Source organism: Podarcis raffonei, chromosome Z (genome assembly GCF_027172205.1).
Source record: "Podarcis raffonei isolate rPodRaf1 chromosome Z, rPodRaf1.pri, whole genome shotgun sequence".
In the NCBI taxonomy this organism is placed as follows: domain Eukaryota; kingdom Metazoa; phylum Chordata; class Lepidosauria; order Squamata; family Lacertidae; genus Podarcis; species Podarcis raffonei.
The window spans coordinates 22,162,401-22,186,177 of NC_070621.1; the positions used below are offsets into that span (position 1 = coordinate 22,162,401).

General features: G+C 40.7%; 1 protein-coding gene across 8 annotated transcripts in view; it reads left to right on the forward strand.

Moving 5' to 3' along the window:
* The window catches only part of ATRX (ATRX chromatin remodeler), a 98,192-nt gene that overhangs the window by 55,983 nt on the left and 18,432 nt on the right, over positions 1-23,777 (forward strand). For all 8 annotated transcript variants that reach the window (XM_053374468.1, XM_053374465.1, XM_053374466.1 and 5 more), the window contains 11 exons: positions 3,205-3,384; positions 6,152-6,290; positions 6,508-6,617; positions 8,676-8,822; positions 9,763-9,940; positions 12,865-13,002; positions 14,022-14,197; positions 15,861-15,978; positions 18,817-18,947; positions 19,234-19,322; positions 19,505-19,671. In XM_053374468.1, coding sequence (XP_053230443.1) covers positions 3,205-3,384; positions 6,152-6,290; positions 6,508-6,617; positions 8,676-8,822; positions 9,763-9,940; positions 12,865-13,002; positions 14,022-14,197; positions 15,861-15,978; positions 18,817-18,947; positions 19,234-19,322; positions 19,505-19,671 — 1,573 coding nt within the window. The remainder of the gene's footprint in view (positions 1-3,204; positions 3,385-6,151; positions 6,291-6,507; positions 6,618-8,675; positions 8,823-9,762; positions 9,941-12,864; positions 13,003-14,021; positions 14,198-15,860; positions 15,979-18,816; positions 18,948-19,233; positions 19,323-19,504; positions 19,672-23,777) is intronic.

The following is a 23,777-nucleotide window of genomic DNA, read 5'->3' on the forward strand; positions in this document are numbered from 1 at the left end:
AGGGAGTCAGAACTGTCATTCTGTAGGATGCTGTTAAGTCCTTTGCATGATCCTAAGAATCTCTTTGGATCCTGGCCTCTCTTTATTATTCTTGTGAAATAAATTACCATGACTTTATTTATATGCTGCTTTTCCACACACAAAAATAAAAAAGAGTTGCTCAAAGCAGCTTACACCAAGGAGAGCAGCAATACATCACAAAATCTAAAACCTCAGGAACACTTTCATATTAACAGGAAGACTAAAATACCAAAATAATGACAGAAGTAGCAGCATACAAAAGTAATATTTCTTTGCTGTATATGTAACAACATTGAATTTAACCATGTATTTCCTGGTGGCAAAAATGACTGAGCTTCACCCTGAATGTAGAAACACCATTCCTCACATTCCCCCTAATGTTTCAGCTTCTTACAAGGCTTTCTTATAATTTTGGTGTTTTCCATGGGTGACAGGCCATCACATGGGTGTTGCTTCGCCACCTATTATCCAAGGAAATAAATGATTATAGAGTTGAGTTCAAGGCTGCTTCCTGCCCTCATTCAGTCCATTCCCTGCCTTCATCTTGGGGTGGACATGTTCAGCTTTACTCTTAACTTAGCCTGCCTCTCTTTGTACTTGCTGACCTTGGACCCATTGTGAGTTTTTCCAACTTGTGTGAGTGGTTGAGTGTGTTACTGTTTTTAAGCTTTCCTCCACCACTGTGTTTTAGTCTTTCGTTCCCTTGATCATATGTTTTTCAAAGTTCACCTTTATTCTGTGGTTTTTCTCCCTCCCCCGGCTGAATTTCTCACCATTTTTTCCTCACCTTGTTTGAAGCAGCCTAGCTGCTAGCTCAAGGCCTCTTTCTGTCAACCATCCCGGTCATGTCTTCGGCTCTTCACACTTGGTAAAACCAATGGTTCCTGTTGTCATACCAGCTCTACTTCCAACTCTCAGCACAAGCTCTTTTATGTTCCTCTCACTATTGGTAGACATCCATTCAACATCTCAACGAAGAGGTCCCATTTCGGGATCCAGAAAGGGTTCTGATCATGCCAGATGCTAGTCTCTTAAGGTTGGGGGGAGGTCCATTGCCAGGGTGAGTTTTTAGAATAGCTGCCATTTGTTTGCCACACCTCAGAAGCCTCAGCTGCCAGAGTTCAGTGCAAGGTAGCAAGTAGAAGGGGCTCTGGGCATCAGCGCCCTATCTACCTAGCCCCCATCCCCTGATTATTGTTTGCCTTTCCTCTTCCACTTCTGGCCCAGAATCTCAGGTAGCTGTGATTGGAATGGCCTCAGTACTGCTGGTGCCATTTTGGCCTGACAGCCTAGCATTTGAGTGGCGCCATCTAAAGCATTCCGGACCGCATAGGTGGTGACTACTATTCTAGCATCCCATTGACCAATAGAAGATACCAGAGCATGTGGCAAACCATTCATGAGTGGCACTGGTTTGAAGGTATAATTCATTTAGTGCCCATCCATGTTGAAATTCTTCTTGAAAGATGCCTCCCTGTTCTTGCCCCCTGTAGCACACTGCTTTCCATCTTAGGAGTCTTCACAAAGTGCTGCAAGCTCTCCAGTGGCTTTCTTTGAGCTTCACACTGTTCCTCTAGGAATTCGTTCCTTTAAGGTGCTCTTCCTCATCACCATCACATCAGCTCTGTGTGTTTCCAACCTGGGACCCCTGTCTACTGACTGGCGCCTCTGTGTCTTCAAAGACTCTGTGGTTCTCTGAACCGATCCAGCCTTCATTTGCAAGGGGAATTATTGCTTTTCATCACAACCCAGGGCAGTTTTTTGCCTTCTTTCAGTTCAAATCTAAGTCATTCCCTTGATCTTTAGAATGCATGGCACTCCCTCACTGTCCAGTGGACCTTCAGTTGAGGTGTATATTAACTGCGCAAAATATTGTCTCCTTTCATCCATAATCCTTGGGCAAGAAGGTCTCTCGAAGTGCAATAACTTGTTGGCTGAAAGCCTGTATTTCTTTTGGCTACGAGTCTTCTAATTTACCTGTGCTTTCAAATATCATAGGCCATTCTACTAGATCAGCTTTGGTTGTGGTGGCCTTTGCGACCAATGCCTTGCTTCAGGACATATGCAAGGCCACGGCATGGGTTACTTCAAAATCTTTTGCCCAGCATTACAAAATGGATAAATTTGCATATGCAGATGCTTCTCTTGGGTGGCGAGTTTTTACAACAGGTGCTTCTGCAGATCTAATTCATACACCCGCTGCTCCCCCCCCCCCGCCCAACTATTGAGAATGTCTCTTTCGGTACATTCCATGTGATGGCTTGCCACCCATAGAAAGTGGACTATTGGTCTCACCTGAATAGTCAATTTCATGGATGTCACACCACCACAACCCCCCACCCCCTTCTATGGGTGGGCTGCAAATCTATGTAGGCTCTTTCCTTTGCCAAGGTCCATTTCTCTCGTCTATTGGTTCAAGTTTGTTTGTGCATGAGTTGACTTCTCTTCTTCCAGTATTCATTTTGTTAATCATCTGCTCTGGCTCTGTGTCATTCTCGTCAGAAAATGGATTGAATGAGGGCAGGAAGCAGCCTTGAATCCTGTTTTCTGCCTTGGACAATAGGTAGTGAACTAACACCCATTCAGGTAAGACAAATGGTTGGATTCAATTGGTAGTATCTAATAGAATATGCTTTGATACAACTGCCATATGGTAGTATTTTTTTGGTGGAGCTTCTGAAAGAATTAAATATGCCCCATGAAGAGTTTATTACTGCAACATGTTGCAATTACTGTACTCAGAATAAATTGTAGTTTGCCACTGTTGCACGTCTTACTTTCGATTCCCTCCTTTTTGTCCTACACTGCATGGCAGGCCACTTTTGAAACAGGAGGACCTTCAAAAACAGTTTGTGTTGCAACTTTGGGGTATTTAGGGTGCTTCTGAAATACACTAAGGGCATCCTTGTTTGGTAAGTGCTCACGCGAATAAGTAAATACAATTGTGACAAACTAGCCATTCAGTTTTGAAAACTTCTTTTCTCATGCACTTTATTCAGCTACGGTTGCCGTGTATTGTACACTACTATATTTGGCACCATTTAAAATAATATTAAGTAGCTAGGTCCATATTAGTGTCTTTATTTACAAGACTATTCATTGTTTCCTTTTTATTACAACACACATCAACATACATGAAAATATGGTAGACTTTCAACCAGTATTTTCTTCTGATTTTGACAGAGTAATTCTGATGATGATGATAACGATGATTCAAAATCTCCCGGGAAAGGCAGGAAAAAAATACGGAAGATACTTAAAGATGATAAGCTCAGAAGAGAAACTCAAAATGCTCTGAAAGAAGAGGAAGAGAGAAGACGGCGCATTGCGGAAAGGGAACGTGAGAGGGAGAAGCTAAGAGAAGTACGTTAGCTTATTATATACAAAGGGCATCAGGGATTAGTCTGTTTGTTGTTAGCTTGGAACACTTTGGTGCTGGGGAATCTTAATAATCCTACCAGGTGCTGGTAGTACCTTGAAAGCACTAAGAGGGAATTATAATAGAAAACTTGAGTGTGCAGTAGCATTTCCTGGGAAAAGTAAAATTTTACAAACATTGCAAACGTATTCATTTATTATTATTACTCTTACCAACAATCTACTCTTTCAGACACATGCTTACGATATTTTTATTTACCCAAGCCCATTCTAGTTGATATTTTAAACAATAGGTGTACCTCCAGGTAGGGCTAGGAAAACCTGTCTGAAACTGTGAACAGCCAGTGCTAGTTAGTGTTAACTATACTGAACTAGATGGCTTAGCAGCAATTGATCTCAAGTAGCTTCCTGTGTTCCTTTGGAGGACAGTTTTCAGCTGTCCTCCAGACCAGATGAATCCTCCCAAATAGCCTCCTTCCCTGTTTTGCTCATGGATGCCTTCTGTCAGTGGGGCAACACAAGCTGGATAGTACCCATGTGTGAAAAGTACAATAATGTTCAGAAAACACTTGTTGAATGTATTTAACAACTTTAAGAAAAATTACTCTTGATTATCCAATCCTTTGTAAAAACATGGAACTGTTAAGATTGTTGGTGTAATGTTTTCTACACTAACTGGTAGCAGCTCATTAAGTTACAGATAGGTAGCCGTGTTGGTCTGCCATAGTCAAAACAAAAAAAAATTTTCCCTTCCAGTAGCACCTTAAAGACCAACTAAGTTAGTTCTTGGTATGAGCTTTCGTGTGCATGCACACGAAAGCTCATACCAAGAACTAACTTAGTTGGTCTTTAAGGTGCTACTGGAAGGAAAAAAATTTTTTTGTTTCAGCTCATTAAGGTTTCAGACAGAAATCTCACCCAGCCCTATGTGGAGTACTGGGGTTGAACACAGCAACATAGACATGCACATCATGTGTTATTCCACTGAACTATAGCCCTTGCCCTCAACAATGAACCCTTCAGAATTATTGCAGTTTTTTAAAATGAATTTTTGTAGAGGTATATTAGAAAATTTTACACAAAATGTATACCTACAAAATCACAAAAATTTGTATGAGGATAACAACTTGTCTGCTGAATTAAATGTAAATAACCATAAAAAGTACTACTGTCGTCATTCTCATTATTAGAGGTAATGTCATGTTGTTTGGGACACTGGTGGCCAAGGGAGACTATGAGCTTTATTGACATACCTAATGAAGAGAAACCATGTAACATCAAAACTGGCCCATATCACTTAATTTTTATTTATTTCATAAAATTTACACTCTGCTTGATTGTAAAGCACCTTAATGACTTGCCTGTGTTGGGACAAGAGTTCATATTATATTCTCCCCCCCCCCCAACTTTTTGTACCTTTCCTTCTCTGCGGGCATAGAAAGCCCCTTCCAATGACTAGCTAGTTCCAGTTGGGCAGCAGCCGGTAACATCGCTAGTAATTCTCTATATTGAACTCCATTATTATTACCACTTCCAATCAAGAAGAGTGCTAAGACTGGATGTAAATCGAGGATTTGGTTGATAATTTTGTCTAGTTCAAAATGCCTTCCAAAGTTTTGGGGCAGTCTTGCAATGTGGAAGTTTTGAGGTTCGTTATCTTGCAGAGACCAATAATTAGGCAACAGGTAGCAAAGCAAAGAAGGATTTGTTCTTGTGCAAGAATTGTGTCACATTCACTTCAGGGTGAATACAAGAGACCCCAGTTACAGGTTATTCACATATCCACAGTTCCTGTGTCACCCATTTGCAAGCTTCCCCCCCCCTAGTTTGTCCCACCTTAATGCAGTAGTTATAAGTCACCTTTACTATATATTTTGAGGGGACTTTCCACTACACCTCTCTGACCCCTCTAAGCCCTCCCTGTCTTCCTTTGTTTTTCTAACTTGCAGTTAGCATAATCTACTTTTGTGTTGATACTTGTCTCTCAAGCTTTAAATCTATGTAAAGCCAAGCACAGCCACAAGCATCTGCTAGCGACCTCGTAGCAACCTCTGCTTCACAATATTTGAGGTAGCAACCTCTGCTTCAGAGTATCTGAAGGAGTGTATATACACACGAAAGCTCATACCTAGAAAGCTTATATTTAGTTGGTCTTTTAAGGTGCTACTGGAATTGTTTTTTAAAAAATGAAAGATTCTTTTTAAGACTGTCTTAAGACAAAAATACTTGATTCTCTTAAGGGAGTTCTTTTTGGATCATCTTTTAATAATTTTTCTTTATCTTTCATCTTGTTATTTATTACGTCTGCTAGCTTGTGATTAAGAGATTCTCCTGTTGTTGCATGGAACAAATTATTCAAAGATGCAACTGCTAGCAGGTTAGAAGCAAGCATTACTGCATTCCCCAGAAACAGGATATAGCTTTAACCCAGGGCACTTTCATTTCTAGCTTAACTATTATTTATGCTTTAGCTCATTTCTTTTGACCAGAGTGCCTCCATTTTCCAACACTGTCCCCACACACATATGAAGCACCAATTTGCAGTTTTCCAATGAAGTCCATGACTATGATGCAAGCCTCATTTGTTGACTTGGCATGGAATGCTCCCTGTCAAATACAGAGTAGTTGTTTCATATCTTGGGATATGAATCCATTTTCTTGCAACTTCACAATATTTATTCTGGTGTTAGCTCTGAGTAGCTTTGTTGTTTCTGTAACAGCTTGAATTAATTGCACACAAAAATCTTTCCAGGTGATAGAACTAGAAGATACACCAATGAAATGTCCAATTACAACTAAGCTGGTTTTAGATGAAGATGAAGAAACCAAAGAACCTATAGTACAAGTTCATCGTGACATAGTTACAAAGCTGAAGCCACATCAAGTTGATGGTAAGAAACTGTGGCAGGAGCTTTGCCCCCAAAACTCTGGATTTCCATGAGTTTACCTTTTTAACTGGTAGGGTTAGAGAGTTGTTGCCATGTTCTGTGATTGCCATCATAAGCCAAAGCAAGAAATAGTGCTTGTTTATTGCTGATTTTTTAAAAAAATAAGTAGTGCAGAGTATTTAAAATTTATATAAGGATCTTCTGAAAATATTACTTCTAGGTGTACAGTTTATGTGGGATTGCTGTTGTGAATCTGTGAAAAAAACAAGGAAATCTGCAGGCTCTGGATGCATTCTTGCCCACTGTATGGGTCTGGGAAAGACCTTGCAGGTATGTTTCTAGGATTTGCTGGCAGGGATAGAACTTGCTCATTCTAGCTTTGGTTAAAGCTGCAGCATCATGTAAATGTAAAAGCCTTCTCCCGACTGTTTGTGTGTGCATACCCATTGCCTTTTTTAGCCTTATTGTTATATTTTCCATCTTAAGGCAATAATACAATGTCCAGTTTATTTGTAGTCGCTGTAGGTAGAATAGCCTGGTGCAGGGAGGAGAGATTTTATTACATCTCGATACCACTCTTCCTCCAAGGGGCTCAAACACTTTCCATGAAGGGTGGGTATCCAATTTTATCCTCTGAACAATTGTGTGAGGTAGGTAAGACTGAGAAGACAGCTTGTCCCCAAATCATCCAGTGAGCTTGATAGTTGATCTGGGAATTTGAACTTTAGCTTCCCCTGTGCTGATCCAACATTTTGTTTATACTACAGTGACATATTGCAGTTCATTCAATAGTTGTCAACTTTTCCCTTTTCTTGCGAGGAATCCTATTCGGAATAAGGGAATTTCCCTTAAAAAAAAGGGAAACGTTGGCAGCTGTGGTTCATTCCCTCTTCAGTATGGGAATGTATACATGCCATGACTTTAAACACACACACACTGTTTGAAATTAGCCAGGTGCATTTTGCACCTGGCTATTGACCACTTGTGATCAAGTGAAGATGCCTGGGCACCACGATGGCACCTGATATCTCCAGCATTAGGAGGTGCATGCCTTGGGATTATTGCATCTTGACTGTTTGCACGCACTAATACCACATCCTGTAGAATTCTATCCATTATATTTTATCTGCACAATCAGAATAAATTTCAAGAACCAGAACCCTTTTTCTGTGCAGCCTGAGCAGGGGCAGTCATCATTAAGAAAAGAGGTAGGAATAGGCCAACGTATAAGTGGACTGTCCCTGGATCAAGCTACTTTTCTTTAAGTTTTCAAAGTTCTTAACCTAGCTCAAGGTGGTCATCTGAACTAGCCAGATGTTTAACTGAGAATCAATCACAGTCAGTCCATCATTTGAAAAGTAAGACCTTATAGCTGTCTTACCCAAAAATGGCAACTAGACATTCCATTTTGGGACTGTAACCTTAATTTGGCACCTAGCTCATATATCTGAGTTTCTAACACTGCGCGTGCGTGCACACACGATGTTACTTCTTTCCAAAAATTAAAAAAAAACAGTGGCAGAAGCATAGTGTAGCTGTATTGATCACTGGAAGAATGTTCCTTTGTTTTACAATCATTGAACACCTAGCCCCTAAAACAATAATAAAAAACTAAAAAAGAAAATTGAGAAATAGCTCACAAAATATCATGGGCATGCACATGCCCATCACAGCCTATAGCATGAGTGATGGTTGGCTCCCTGTGATGCTTGTGAAATTTTGTTCCTTAAAGTCTCAAAGCAGTAGATGTGCTATCTTAGGGAAATACTGCATTTTTTCAGGTATAACAATGCATTCTGTACTGGGAAAATGCTGTAACCTTGCAGGGGAGAAAACATAATAGGAAAATATCAGGACTGCACCCAGTAAATGAGTAAAAGGCTATACATGTGTTGTTCTACAGTCAGAAGTTTGGAAGGCTGAGTGTTTGAGGGGGTATCTTTTGCCTCTCTGGGTAGCATTTTCCCCCCAACCTGAATACAAACAAAGTATACCTTTAAGTGCCAGAGTTTCCTTGGTTTTCCTACACTAAAGTTGTACATCTTGGAATGGATTAACATACTACGCACAAGCCCCTTTTCACACACAAACATCTGGCAGTTAATTTAACTACCTAGAGAGAGATGATCCACTAAACAGCTATATTGGAAGAAATCAAAATTAGCAAATACACACAGCAAGCAAATACACACAGCAAGATTAATACAAGGAGAAAGGCTTTGATTCACACACAAACCCCTAATAAATAATTCATTATGAAAATCAACTAGTTTTGCCCCATGTTAGTCACCACATTTTTTAAAAAGCATATTTGTAGCTGCTTTTTTCTTTATAAAAATATGAAGACATATATTAAAGGTGATTTGTTTGACTTTCTCTCTCTTGAAGGTAGTTAGTTTTCTTCATACTATTCTGTTGTGCGACAAGATGGATTTCAGGACAGCTCTTGTTGTTTGTCCGCTGAACACAGCCCTGAATTGGTTGAATGAATTTGAGAAATGGCAAGAAGGCTTAGAAGACGATGAGAAACTTGAGGTATGTATAATTCACAATGGACTTCAGGGTACATTCAGTTTCAATCATGAAAAATTACATACCGTATTTTTCGCTCTATAGGACGCACTTTTTCCCCTTCAAAAATGAAGGGGAAATGTGTGTGCGTCCTATGGAGCGAAGACGCCATAGCCCTGCGACCCTCTCCCGGCTGGAGAGGTAACGCGGGGCTATGGCAGGAGCCTCTATAGCCGCGTGTCACCTCTCCAGCCGGGAGAGCGCGCGCAGGGCTAAAGTAGCCCCCCGCGACCCTCTCCCGGCTGGAGAGGTGACGCGCGCCTATGGCAGGAGCCTCCATAGGCGCGCGTTACCTCTTCACCTGGGAGAGGGTCGCGGGGCGCTTCTTTAGCCCCCCGTGACCCTCTCCCGGCTGGAGAGGTGACGTGCGCCTATGGCAGCAGCCTCTCTGCTGCGCCTTTCCGCTGCTCCCTGACCTGCTCTTTGGGGCTGGTGGTGGGCTTCCCCCCGCCAGCCCCAAAGAGCAGGTCGAAAGGAACCTGAAGCCTGGAGAGCGAGAGGGGTCTGTGCGCACCGACCCCTCTCGCTCTCCAGGCTTCCAAGGTAGCCGCCTGAACGCACCTTAAACACACCTTGTTTTAGAGCGGGAAAACAAGAGGGGGAAATTCTCCCACTCTCTGCACAGCGCCTCCTGCCGCTTCACTGAAGGGGTGCTGGGCAGAGAGCGGAATAATTTTTTTCCCTTGTTCTCCCCCCTCTAAAACAAGGTGCGTCCTATTGTCCGGTGCGTCCTATGGTGCGAAAAATACGGTAATTAAGAAATGCAAACAGTAACATTTGTGTTGAATGTGTGAGAAGTTTATCCACTGAGTATGAGCATTTTCAGTATTTAACATTCTGCAAGTACATTAATGGCATGTTTGGTTGGGGGTGGAAATTCAGGTTTTTTGTCTGTTTTCACAAGGTCTGTGAACTAGCAACAGTGAAACGCCCTCAAGAGAGAAGCTATCTGCTCCAAAGATGGCAGGATGAAGGGGGTGTAATGATCATAGGCTATGAGATGTACCGTAACCTTGCACAAGGGAGAAATGTGAAGAGCAGGAAACTCAAGGAAATATTTAACAAAGCACTGGTTGATCCAGGTAAGCCAGAATATTATGCAAATCATTTTATGTGAACTGGTCATAGTGATCAGATTGCTTTGATGCTTCCTCTGTTGCAGGGGACATTGATGGATAGGTAGTTCATCCATTACATATTTGGAAGCAGGTATGTGTAAAGTGGGTCCCTCTAGCAGCTGGAGTTCCACACACAAACACAACTCTGCAGTGTTCTGCAGCTTCCCAAGAGGAATTCGAACCATGCTAGAACAGAAGCATTGAAACCTGCTTCAGACTACACATGAAATGAAATCTCAGAAAAGAGGAGAGGAGGTGGTCTCCCTTCTCTTTTCTACACTCCCACCCCTTCTGCAATAAAATGCTGCTGTTTGGGGGTTCTGGAGAGTGGGAAAGGTGTTTTTGCTTTCTGTTCTCTTAAAACATTCCTGTATAGTGCAGGAAGGGAAGTTTTTTGTACCTCATGGCATGCAACTCCCCAACTCTAACCTCATCATCAAGGATCATTTGCTTTAAGTTGTTAGGAGTTGGAAGAGGCCACATATTCCCAGCTCCCTCCCATTCTCCCCTCTCTCTTCTCAATGGATACCTCAATATGTCATATGTCTTGGAAGCACACAGTCTTCATGTCAGACTGTTTTGGGGTTTCATATTAATTCCTGGAACAATGGTGATGTGTGAAATGCTGCAGCAATACATTTGGTGTTTCCTATTTTGTCGATCGTTTATATATGTTTGGTTTTTTATTTCTGTATTATGATGATGTTTCTGCATAGTATCTGAGATTGAGGATTGAAATCTTTCTCTGTAGCCTGTTGTATTTAATCCTTACTTTTTCTGTGATTATATTGTTGTTTTTTTAAAACTTTTTTAATTCAAAATTAGAACAAAACATACTATCCAGAAACATCATTCTTATTTTCCCCCATTTTTCCTCCCTCCCCCCCCCACACAAAACCCACCCCCTACCCCCCAGCTTCCCTCAGTTCCAGTCTTTGATTTCTCTAAGAATGCTGTTTTCTGCATGTTGCACAGTTGTATAGATCCTCAAACTATTTAGCTGATTATTATCAATAAAAGGTTTGTGAATGTTTATTCAAAGCCAGCCAAGGAGTCCAGTTCGCTTTGTTGCGTCTTCAAATACTTTGTAAAGGGTTCCCATTCATCTTTAAAGTCACAGTTATCCTTGTCCCGTAGCTTATATGTCAATTTTGCCAGTTCTGCATAGTCCATCAATTTTTCTTGCCATGATTCTTTAGTTGGGGTTTCTTCAGTCTTTCATCCTTGTGCTATTAGAACTCTTGCGGCCGTTGTCGCATACATGAATATGTTTTTCAGCTTTTTTGGCAGATCTTTCCCTACAATCCCTAGCAAAAATGCTTCAGGTTTTTTAACAAATGTTAAATGGAACATTTTCTTCAATTCATTGTGTATCATTTCCCAATTTTTTAAAATTACATTACAATCCCACCCCATATGATAAAATGTCCCTTCCTTTTCCTTATACTTCCAACATATATTTGAACAGTTTTGTACATTTTCCCTAACTGCACTGGTGTCGTGTACCATCTGTACATCATCTTCATGTAATTCTTCAGTAGGGAACAATCTGTAAATTTTAAATCAGTTTTCCATAATTTTCCATCATAATGTTGTGACCTACATCTTGTGCCCATTTAATCATAACTGATTTTACCTCTTCATCTTTCGTCTCCCATTCTAATAATATGCTCTATGCGGCCTTCAGTAATTTCACTTTCCCTTCGATCACTTCCGTTTGAAACCTAGATCTTGTGTAGCTGAATCCTTTCTTGCTGTCTTTTTTATGTGTTTCATATAGTTGTTGTTAATGTGACCAACTCTGAAAGTGGTCTTTGATCTCATCGTAATCTCTTAATTTCCATTTTCCATCATGGTCTGTGACTATATTGTATCTCTATGCATTCATGTGTACCAAGGGAGTCCCCTGAGTATGTAGGACCTGTTGCCTTGTTTTCATTTTTGCTTTAGTTTCCCCCATATATTTGTTTACCCTCCCTCCAATACTTGAAAGGCTGCCTTGTCACCTAATGACTGCCCATCTACTAACATGTACCTGTAGGTTAAGGGTAATGTACTGAATAGATCTGCCAGGTGGCATTTTTTTTCAGCTTGGAGAAATGGTTAACTGCAAGACATAGTTTTGTACAAGGTGTTGCCCATCTTGCTAACTTGACTCGGATATTGCTGAAAATTAATTATGGAGAACGATCATTTTTACAGGATTATATTCAAGATTGACTTTGTTTCTAGGTTCCAGTAGATGGTGGTATAGCCTGGAATTATAAATGCATTTTGAGAAATATTGCTAGAGAGAATCTGCAAGATTAATTTCTTGGGACACTTTTCAAGGGAATTGCTACAGAACGCTGTGTTTTGTAATCCGTGGACCAACACATAATGTTCAATAAGCTGTTGGATCAAGTGATGTTGTTTCTTGCATATATCTATTAAAGTTGTGATTATCATGTTTATCTTGCCTTTCTGGCCTATAGGCATTAAAAACTACCAAAGGTAATCCTCTTGTTTTCTATTTGAGAAAATGCCAAGGAAAATCATAGCTAGTATGAAATACCCAGTAATCTTCTACCACGTTCAGGAGGGTCACATTATGCACATTGAAAAGCTGTTGCACATGAGCAATTCCTTGCAAGATCTTACTTTGAGCACAGAGGTGCCATGGCAGTACAGGGCAGATAGAGAACTTCCCCCTTCCATCTGGACTCTCATGAGTGAATGTTTTGCCACATCAAAAGACTGCACATATGCTTCCCTTTTGTAGGTGTAGTTACCTCTGGATCAAAGTAGAAGTGGCAGTTAAGCTGCATGTTTGTAAGAAGCCTGTCAAGTATTTCTTCTTGGTATCAGCAAGATTTAAAGTAGCCCCCCCCCGCCCTTTTTTAAACCAGGCCCTGACTTTGTCATATGTGATGAAGGACACATACTGAAAAATGAAGCATCTGCTGTTTCTAAAGCTATGAATTCTATAAGATCCAGGAGGAGGATCATTCTTACAGGAACTCCATTACAAAACAACCTCATAGAATGTAAGTACAATTTGAGTTGGTTGCTGATGACCTGAATGGGTTGGGTATCATCCCTCAACACATGATGGATACGGGAGAGCAAAGAACTCTGGGAGCCAGGTGCAGCCCCCTCAGTTTTTTCTTTCCTGCCTGAACATCTACTTTATATATGTCTGTGATTTTAGTAAAATAAAATTTAAAAGCCTTGTTAATATGAGGGAGTATTCCTGAAGCCTTGATTTTCTTCTTCACTTGTAATCCTCAGGTGTATTCAGTTATTTCCTTTGTCAGTCACACTCAAAGTAGATCCATTGAAATTATTAAACTTTACTAATTTAGGTCCAGTAAACTTACTGGGTCTACTTTCGGCAAAACTTGGTTGGATACAGTAAATGGTGTTTTTTTAAACATGTACCTGTGCTTCAGCTGTTATTACCTGCACAGTGTTACCACATTTATCAAATTATCAAATATGCCTGAGAGAACTTTGCTTAGGTTTAATCCCTGTCTTTGTTTAGCAATAGACTTCATGTGATTTAATATGGGTATGCAAGCATTGTATACTTACCGGGTTTGACATAGTCTGCAAAGCAGGCAAGGCTACAATCCTGTGCCATGGAAGGGCGGGATTCAAATGATCTTTTGTTTGGTCCCAATATGCATGCTCACGCACATATACTCTATTTGTCCCACAGAGTGTGCTCTCCCCTGTGTACCCAACTCCTGCATCTGCAATATGCAGACCAGAGGTCTTGAAAGGAAGGGACTGGAGTGCGTCACCTGCTCATAAATGGTGTGAATGAACTGGATGCCTGGAAGAGCTTTGCAGTAGGCAGAGAGGAGAGTCCTAGCTGGACCCCCCAGGGCTTCCAGAAGTATTAATGTATGCAGAGTACAAGATTGTAGTGCCCCTTTAAACAGTTTTCTTTTGAACTTGCTTGCCAAATAGGAAATGACATGGTGCATTTAAAAAAATACTTCATGGAAGCTATTTTGGCATAGAAACCTATATAGCTAAAGTTTAATTTGTGGTTCCTTAGATCACTGCATGGTTAATTTTATCAAGGAGAATTTGCTTGGGTCAATTAAGGAGTTCCGAAATCGATTTATAAATCCCATCCAGAATGGTCAGTGTGCGGACTCTACCCTGGCTGATGTCAGGGTGATGAAAAAACGTGCCCACATCTTGTATGAAATGTTAAATGGATGTGTTCAGGTATGTGAATCTTTGTTTTTTATTGCCTTGCAATTTGAGAGTTAACAGCTTTTGAATTCTGTTTATTTGTACTGAAAGATACACTTCTTTCAGTTCTTTAATGACAATAGGAATTTGCAGAAAAAAGAAAAGAAAAATCACTATAAGTTGTCACAGTGGCTTACAATGGAGTATAGGATGCAGCTTTATGATTTACAAAATTTACTTATTTCACAAAATTTATACACTGATTGATTGTAGAAAACCTCAAAGTGTTTACAAAAAGAAAAAAGAAAATTGAGTAAAAATAACAATATTTTAAATACTGTACATACAAAAGTTAAAATACCAAAACAGATTAAAATTACCTCAATGCATCTGGGTAGGCTTGTCTAAACAGGAAAGCTTTTAGCAGGCACCGAAAACGGTTCAATGGGCAGGGAGTTCCAAAGTGCAGGTGTTGCTACAGTATATGATTGGTGAGTTCTTAAAATTGTGGAACAGGTATTATGTGGCAGCTGTAGTAGTGCTAGTTCTGCCAATCAAAGTGGGCACATGTGGGGTGGGATAATTTCATACTTAAACTGCCCCCAGTTGTTAGGGGGTTTTATATCCTAATAATAACACCTTGAACTTGCTCTGGTAGCAAAGCTGCATTCAGTGCTGATCTCTGAGCACAGATGTTATATCCTGACAAGGCCTCACTCCTGTCATCAGTCATGCTGCAGCATTCTGCACTAACTGCAGTTTCCAGATCAAGTGCAAGAGAAGTCCAACATAGAGCACTTCAGTAATCTAGTACTGGAAGTAACCAATGCCTTAACTACTGTAGCCAGGTCCAGGAATGACTGTAGCTGTTGAACCAGCTGCAGTTGGTAAAAGGAACTTATAGCCATTGAGGTTATCTGAACCTCCAGTGTCAGAAGCACTTCAAAACTGAACTTCAGGGAGAGTGAAACTTCATCCAGAGTAGGCAACTGATCAATTTCTCAGAGGAGCTGCTTGCCCATAGTTCCTCCATATTGCCAGGATTCAAGCTCAGCTTGTTTTCCCTCATCCATTTCACTACTATGCCCAGGGACCGCACTGCCTCTCCTGATCCAGATGTTATGGAGCAGACGTCATTCATCAGGGCAAACCAGGGTGACACAGTCTCGTGGCCAGGCCTGAACCCAGATTGGAATGGAGCTAAATAATCTGTGTTCTCCAAGAATGCCTCCAGCTGCCCCACCACAGTGCTATCCACCACGTTCTCTAAAATGGGGGTGGGGGTATTGGAAACTGGCCAATAGCTGTTCCAATCCAAACGGTCCAAGGCTGATATGTTTAGGAGCAGTTGCACCACTGCCTCTTTCAGTGCAACAGGGACCACCCCTTCACTAGCAAAGTGTTCATCACACTCTGCATCCAACAAGTCAGCCACCTCTGTTGGATTTAGTAAGCCAGGAGGGACAGGGGTCAAGGGGGGCACAAGGTCGGACACATGGCTACCAGCAAAAAAAATTATTATGTGATAAACATTCGAATTCTGGATTGCGGATTCCTACATTATAAATGTCTTTCACCAAGTTTTGTTTTCTGTAGTTTAGATTTTGGAGCTGTCCAATGTTTAGTTGGTTTGCTAATTGTACTATTCTATAACAATATTATATGACACATTAAAAAAAATACTTACAATTTACAGAGGAAAGATTATACAGCATTAACAAAGTTCCTGCCACCAAAATATGAATATGTTCTGGCTGTTAGAATGACTCCTCTTCAGTGTAAACTGTATCAGTTCTACTTGGATAATCTAACAGGTAAGTGATAGCCCATTGTCACTTTGGGCTTTATTTTATTTGATTCCATTGCATCCTTGAGCTCTATGTGTGGATGCAGGTCTAACTGTTCAGAGGCCTTTTGCTGTGACAGTTTTGTTAAATTTCTACACTAGCCTCAAAGTTTAGACCCTGCATGTGAACTGCTGCAGTTTGTGTGTTCAGCCGGCATTCAGGGGGAAAGGCTGCTGTGAAAGTTTAAGTCCGTTATTGTCGTCAGATTTTAATGCCAACAAGGAGCTGATCCATGGGATCTTGTTGACGGTGTGTGGTGTGGAAGTGGATTTGCACTTACTCGCTGGACCCATAGGTAGCCCATGAGGGCAGCGCATTTTGATAATACCTATTAGCGAAAAATTGAGTGTGTGTAATCCAGGATTGCACGATCAAATCCCTCAAGGCAGTGAAAGGTGGTCAAGGTATGAAAAACAACTGGGTATGTTTAGCCTGGAGAAGAGAAGACTGAGGGCTCTCGCACAGCAGAACCTTGATTTTCTGCCCCAGAGGACAGAACTAGGTCTAATTGGCTTAGGTTATAGGAGAATAGATATTAGTTGAACGTGAGAATATATGTCTTGTCAGTAAGAGTAGCTTGGCAATGGAACCAATGAGCTAGAGAAATTGTGAGATTTCCCTGGCTAAAGGGCTTCAAGCAGAGGCTGGACAGCCATCTGTTAGGAATACTCTAGGTCAGGATTAACTATATTAGGAAGAGCATTGAACTAGATTATCTCCAAGGTCCTCTTCAGTTTATTGGGCTTGGAGAATTCTCTGTTTAAGGGCTGCCTTAGATCATACTGAACTTCCATTCATATGGGTTTCCCTACCCCTTGTAGAGTATATCTCTATATTATATTTGGACTCCTTTATTGTTGTGCTGGTGATTGAGTATGAATGTATCCAAGACTGGTAGCCTTCCTGCACTGTTGCTGCCACTGATGGGAGAGTGCGGAATGAAGGAGAGGAAATCTTTCTCCATTCCCCCCTCCCTCTGCCAGCAAGGTTGCTGGGGCGGGGGGCAGGAATGGGACAAGCTCTAAAGTGATTCAGGGTTGGGGTTGAGTGAACTTTTAAGGGCATGAGAGGAGGGGGATTGGAAAAGCTATGGGGGAAGGTGGGCTGAGCAAAGTGTGAGCCAAGTAGGACATGCTGTGAGGGAATGGGGGGAAGGATATTGTGGGAATGAGCTATGAAAGGGAGCTTGAATTTTTGGACAAGCTGTGAAGGGAATGTTTTTGTAGGGCAAGGTGTAAAGGGAGAAGTTGAGATGTTAAGTGAGGGAGGATTGGACGAGGTGTAGTGGGAGCAGGGTTGGCCAGCAGTGTTAGAAACTGCGATAGAAAAGCTAGGAACCAAATGGCTTCTGGGACCTGGGTTGTGGGTGCCAAAACAGAATGTCTAGTTGCCACTGGGGGGGACAGCAACACTTTATATTTATTATTGTGATAAGCGTGAACTGATAAGCAATTCGCATAAGTGACACATTGTTAATATCACATTTTTAGCAGAAATGGTTAATACATGTTTAATTTGCTGCTGACAATAAAAAATTGGTACCATACTCCAGTTTCCTAAGCTCTCTACTCTTTTTTTGTTAAATTCCTTAACATATTGTCTATCCTTAACATATACTTTGAGGCTTCAAAGCACATACATGTCAGTAATCCTTGAGTGTCAGCCAGGAGCAAAAGAATGGCACCCAGTCTTTTGGGATGCTCACAAATGGAGAATCTTTAGACGCAAAATGCTCCTGGCACCCTGCTAATTTCAAACCCTCTTGGCCAGATGTAAATGGAGGGGGCTGGCAATAAGGTTGTGTGGGCTGGCAGGGCTGGTGAGCAGTGTGAGGAGGAGTGGCAAGCCCAAGTACACCAATATGCACCATTCAGAAGGAATTGTTACTGTTTTAAGATGTTGGGGGAAAATACCACCAATATACTGAATGTTGCACAAGCTAAAGTATTTCTATAGCATTTACATACTCAGAAATTCCGGAAATTTTTGAGGCACTGTAGATAAGTTCATTCATTATTTCTTTGGGTTTATTTCCATAATCTCTGCCACTTACGGAATTGTTAAATAGACATTTGTGTTGCTGTCTGAATTAAATTTATATCTCATCAGTGTTGCTGCTTAATATCCAGAAAAGCTATACTTCTCTGATCGTTATTGAATAACAATTATAGACCACAGCTTAAAATGTTAAGGTCCAATAATTTTAACATTTCTGATACTTAAAAACACCATGTTTATAGACTTTCTTATAATTTGCAGCCCAGACAAACATCTGTCAGGGATATAGTATTCAGTTTTATATTTTTAAACCAGGTTTAAGTCCATAGAAATAAAGCTGGCATTTAGTTAAGATAGTAAAAAGAACTTTCTGGATCAGGGCAGTAGGCCTTCTAGTCCTACTAATGAGCCCTGCTCTCACAGTGGCCAACCAGATGTCTGAGAATCTTGCAAGCAAGACCGAAGTGCAAGACCCACCCACTCCACATGGTTTCCAGAAACTGGAATTTAGAAACATATAAGCTCCAAAACTTATTGCCAAGAAATTAAACAGCATGTGTATAGATATGTTGTTACAGATTATCAAATATGAGGAACAGCAGGAATTACAAAATTTTAAGAATTTAAGCAGAAGAAAATGTTGATTCAGTCATTTAAATAACTTCCTCTGTTACAAGAGATGTATCTGTGGAAGAAGCTTGTGAGAGAGAGAGGAGGGCAGGAGAGATGTATTTTTAAGAAGCAAATGCTAATTTGGCTAACTTCAAGTATGAATATTTTAGTTTAACTTCTGAACTCTATTGTCAGGTGTCGGCAACAGCAGTGAAGGTGGAAGAGGCAAAGCTGGAGCTAAGCTCTTCCAAGATTTCCAGATGTTAAGCAGAATTTGGACTCATCCTTGGTGCTTGCAGCTGGACTATATTAGCAAAGAAAATAAGGTAAATCACATCTGTCTGTCTCTAATGAAAGCTTCAGTGAGACATGCCAAGTCCTAGACAGTTTCACTGAAATAATTGAAATTTATTTTCAGTATGACAGCTAGTTATTTTTTTTAATATATTTTAGTTGTAACTGTTAACCATTTTTCCTATGTGTTTTGTCATTACCAAAATAGTCCCTTGCTCACCCTGGCATTGTTCAGATGAGTGAACAGATGTTCTAAACGCTTAAGCAAGGACAGCTAAACTTCTCTTCTAAAAATATGCAATTTGGTGTTTTGTTCAGGGCTATTTTGATGAAGATAGTCTTGATGAATTCATAGCTTCTGATTCTGATGAAACATCAGTGAGCTTAAGCTCTGAGGAAGAGATCAAGTAAGTTGAACCGTTCCACATAAACTGTAAATGTATTTACTCTGAGTTGGTGAAATTTGTGTTTGTTGTAGAATTACATTTTTTAACAACAACAACAACATACAACCCCCCCCCCCAAAAAAACACCCCAACTTTGCAAGGTTTTTTTTTATAATAATGAGCATCAAATGTTATGCTTATAGGAAGAAAAAACCGAAGGGTAAAAAAAAGGAGAGTAGCAGCAGTGAAAGTGGAAGTGATAATGATGTTGAAGTGATTAAAGTCTGGAATTCAAGATCTCGTGGAGGTGGAGAAGGAAACATAGAAGAACCAATAAACAATCCTCCAGCCATTGCAAAGACAGATGAAGGTAATGAGGGATTTCAGCTAAATTTCAAAATTTAGACACCATTGCAGAGGAAATTCACCATACAGGACTGGAGTAGAAACGATAATGTTGGGTGTCCTACTCTGAAGCTCACTCAAAATATCAGCTTATTATACAGTGGTATCTCTGGTTATGTACTTAATTAGTTCCGGAGGTCCGTTCTTAACCTGAAACAGTTCTTAACCTGAGGTACCACTTTAGCTAATGAGGCCTCCCGCTGCTGCTGTGCTGCCGGCACGCGATTTCTGTTCTCATCCTGAAGTAAAGTTCTTAACCTGAGGTACTACTTCTGGGTTAGCGGAGCCTGTAACCTGAAGTGTTTGTAACCTGAAGTGTTTAAAAAATGTTTTAAACAAAGTAAATCAGTCAGTCAAAAAGTACTTATACGACACCTTTCTGGGTAAAGCCCTCCCTCAGTAAAAAATATTATTAGTTTGATGTAAGTTAAGCTTCCAAGTAATTTACAAAACTTGAAACACTTCCAGTGCAGGCCCATAATGATCTTCCTTTCATCCATACACCTGTGATTCATCCTGCATTTTAAACACTGCCTTTCAGCTCTCAGAAGGGCCCACAAAGCTTAGATTAAATCAGCACAATCAAAATAAATTGTAAATCATACAAAATCAGAGAGGGTTAAAACAAGCCAGTAGTTGCATAAAGGTAGTAGTTTCTGTTTCTGGGGGTGAATGGTTTTTGAAAGGCAGCTTATGAATCTGTTAAAGTAAAATAAACCAAAGGTGGAAGAGAGATGTTTTTACTACCTTCCTGAAAGCAATTAATGGGGAAATCATTCTGATTTCTCTTGGGAGGTTTTGGTGCGATGACTGAAAACATTGCACCCCATATTCTCAGTGGCAAAACACATAGCAAAGCTTCTAAGGGTGAATGCAGTTTGTAGATTTGTTCATGCAGGAACAAAAGGTCCTTCAAATATCTGGGTTCCATCCATCTAATAATTTTATTGGTATTAAGTAGCATTTTGAATTGGGCCTGGAAATAAACTGGAAACCAGTAAAAATTAAACAGGAATGTAGTGTCATAAGGTCCAAAAAGCTGACACCAGAGATTAGTTGGGTCACCTGATTTTTCACCAGCTATAACTTTTGAATATTTTTAAAAGGCAACCTGAAGTAGAATGTGTTAAAACGGCATTAAAGCAATTTTTTAAACTTCCAAAAGGACTGCTTGAGAAAGGATTGCAGAACTGTCCCTTGCAGCTCCTCTCCCAGCTGAACTAACATTTGATAATTGCAGCTTCTCTAAGGAGAAAAATGTCTAAAGGTGACAGATTGTATGGGAAGGGCTGGTGGGTAGGGAAAAGTTGCATACATCCCCCCTCCTTTGCACCCCTTTCCTCATTAGAGATACTATTTAGTATGTGCTTGGGACAGATATATGTTTAAATTTTCAGATCAGCCAGAATCCCTTCTAGTTTGGCTTTGAGACTGGAAGCGCATTAAAATTGAAGATGTAATCAAAGCATCCAAATGACAAAAAGCAGTCCGTAGCAGGTACCAATGATTGCAGGTACCAGGGAGCCAAGCAGATAATGAGGATAGATAGGGACAGCTCAGTGAAAACCAAGTCTGGGAAGGTGTTTTTTTGGGGGGGGGGGCGTTATGGCCCATGCATATGCTTTTAGGATTGTGATCAAGGACTGCAATCTAAGGCCTTCTTTATAGGAAGTGCATTCTATTGAACTCGGTCTGCCAGTCAGGCTGGAGAGATGTATTAGGTTGGGAGCATTACAAACAATTCTGTCTTAAAATTAGCTGGAAGATCTAGAGCTCTCACTTATATGAACTCTGTTTTCTTTCCCCACACTATCCAGGGCCTTAAGATGTTACTTGATTGCTGTATTCCATATGCCCTTTGCATTCCATACAAGGGAGGTATGGAGCATAGCAACATGAGAACTGGCCTTTTCATTGGTGACTCTTTACATGTGGAATGCTTTCCCCAAGGGTGCCATCCTTATCGGTTTTCAGACATCAGGCAAAAAAATTTGACCCAGGCTTCTTACCTTTAATTTGGAGAGCATTAGGTATATTTGTGCCTTGATCATCTTAATGTCTATATCTTATTTTTAGCAAGTCAGTGTTTTGGACTACCAGCAAGATAATACAAGGAAAGAATTCTGTGGAAGAGCATGCTGCAATTAGTAACCATATCAAAGTTTTCAAGACCCCCCCCCAAAAAAAATTAACAATAAGTAACACACAACTGAAGTAAAATTAAAGCCACAAAATTAAAGCCACATATTTCTAGTACTGCCTAAAGAATGTAGGTAACATAAATAAAGTCAACCCTGGAATCTTGTATCAAGTTATAAATTTGTAGATGTATTTGTGTATGTGTTGGAAGTCATCACAGTGAAAGGAATGCAGATAGCTAATGGACCTCCAGTATTTTCCAATTTTAATTCAACTCAGATCTAATGTTTCGCATCAAAATAGCTCCACAGTCCAAAAGGCATCACAGCTAACTGAGTGCAACAGTTAAACCTTTCCCTCACTAAATTTTAAATAGCAGACCTCCTCCCAAACTAGGAAAATAGCTGGTAAGGAAACAGCTAGCTACTTTAAATGAATTCAGATCTCCAGGGTCTGATGAGCTGACCCAATGGTACTAAAGGAGCTTGTAGATTAACTCTTGTAGAGCCTGTCTATTTATGGCCAGATGAAGTCAGACTGGGGATGAGCAGATGTCCTAAAAGGGGAAGAAAGGACCCCAGTTTCTATTGATGAGCTTGAATTTGAAACCAGAAAAGGTTATAGAACAGATGAGTAAATGCTCACTCTGTGACCACTTAGAAAAGGATGCTGTGGTTACTAAGACCCAGCATGTGTTTCTCAAAAAACAAGTCATGCTTAACATGAGTCAACAGTATGATGCAGCATCCAATTTGCAGATGCCATCAAACTGTGAGGGGCAGCTAATGCCACAGAAGATAGAATCGGGATTCAATATGATCTTAACAGATTGGAGACTAGGTCCAAACTAACAAAATAATTTTCAACAGGGGCAAATGTAAGGTTCTGTACTTAGGTATGAAAAACCAGCTTTAAAATTATAAGATGGGGGACATTTGGCTTGCCAGTGGTGGCATGTGGAAATGTTCTATGGGTCTCAGTAGGTAACGAGCTGAACATGAGTCAGTGTGATGCAGCAGCAAAAAAAGCTAATGCTGTTTTGGCTGCATCAACAGAAGTACAGCATCCAGATCAAGGGAAGAAATAGTACTATTCTCTTCTGCCTTGGTCAGACTACACCTGGGGTACTGTGTCCAATTCTGGACACCACAATTTTAAAAGGCTAGAATGTATGCTGAGGAGTGGGAGACCAAGATGATCAAGGGTCTGGAAACCAAGCCTTAAGAGAAACAGTTGAGGGAGCTGGGTATGTTTCACCTGGAAAAGAAGAGGCTAAGAGGAGATATGATAGCTATCTTCAAACATCTAAAGGGCTGTCACATGGAAGATGGACCAAGCTTGTTTTCTCCTGCTCCAGAGGGTAGGACCCAAAGCAATGCTTCAAGTTGCAAGAAAGGAGATTCTGACTAAACCATCAGGAGGAACTTTGTGAGAGTAAGAGCTTTTAGACAGTGGAGTGGACTCCCATGTCTCCCTCAATGGAGGTTTTTAAGCAGAGGTTGGATGGCCATCTATCTTGAATGCTTTAGTTGAGATTCCTGCATTGTGGGGGTTTGACTAGATGACCCTCAGGACCCTTCGAATTCTACAATTCTGTGATTCTATGAATTTGGCATAGGGATATCTTAGCCTTTGAGTTCCTTAAAAAGAGCCCTCTGGGGGTTTAGGATGGGTAGTGCACCACCTCCACTTAGTGAGAAGCCTCCACTGATATGCAGAAATCAGAACAGAAAATCATGTCATTCTTGGAGCTAACATCATTAATTCCCTCCAGTTGTGAACAGTGGGAGAGTGCTGGAAAAAGTGTGGTGGAGAGAAGTGTGCAAGCCCCCCCCCCGGCCAGCACAAGCTGGCAGGGCTCGGGGAATATTGCCTTCTCCTGAAGAGTTTTAAGCCCTTGCTGTAATTTGAGTTTCAACTGTTGTAAATGGT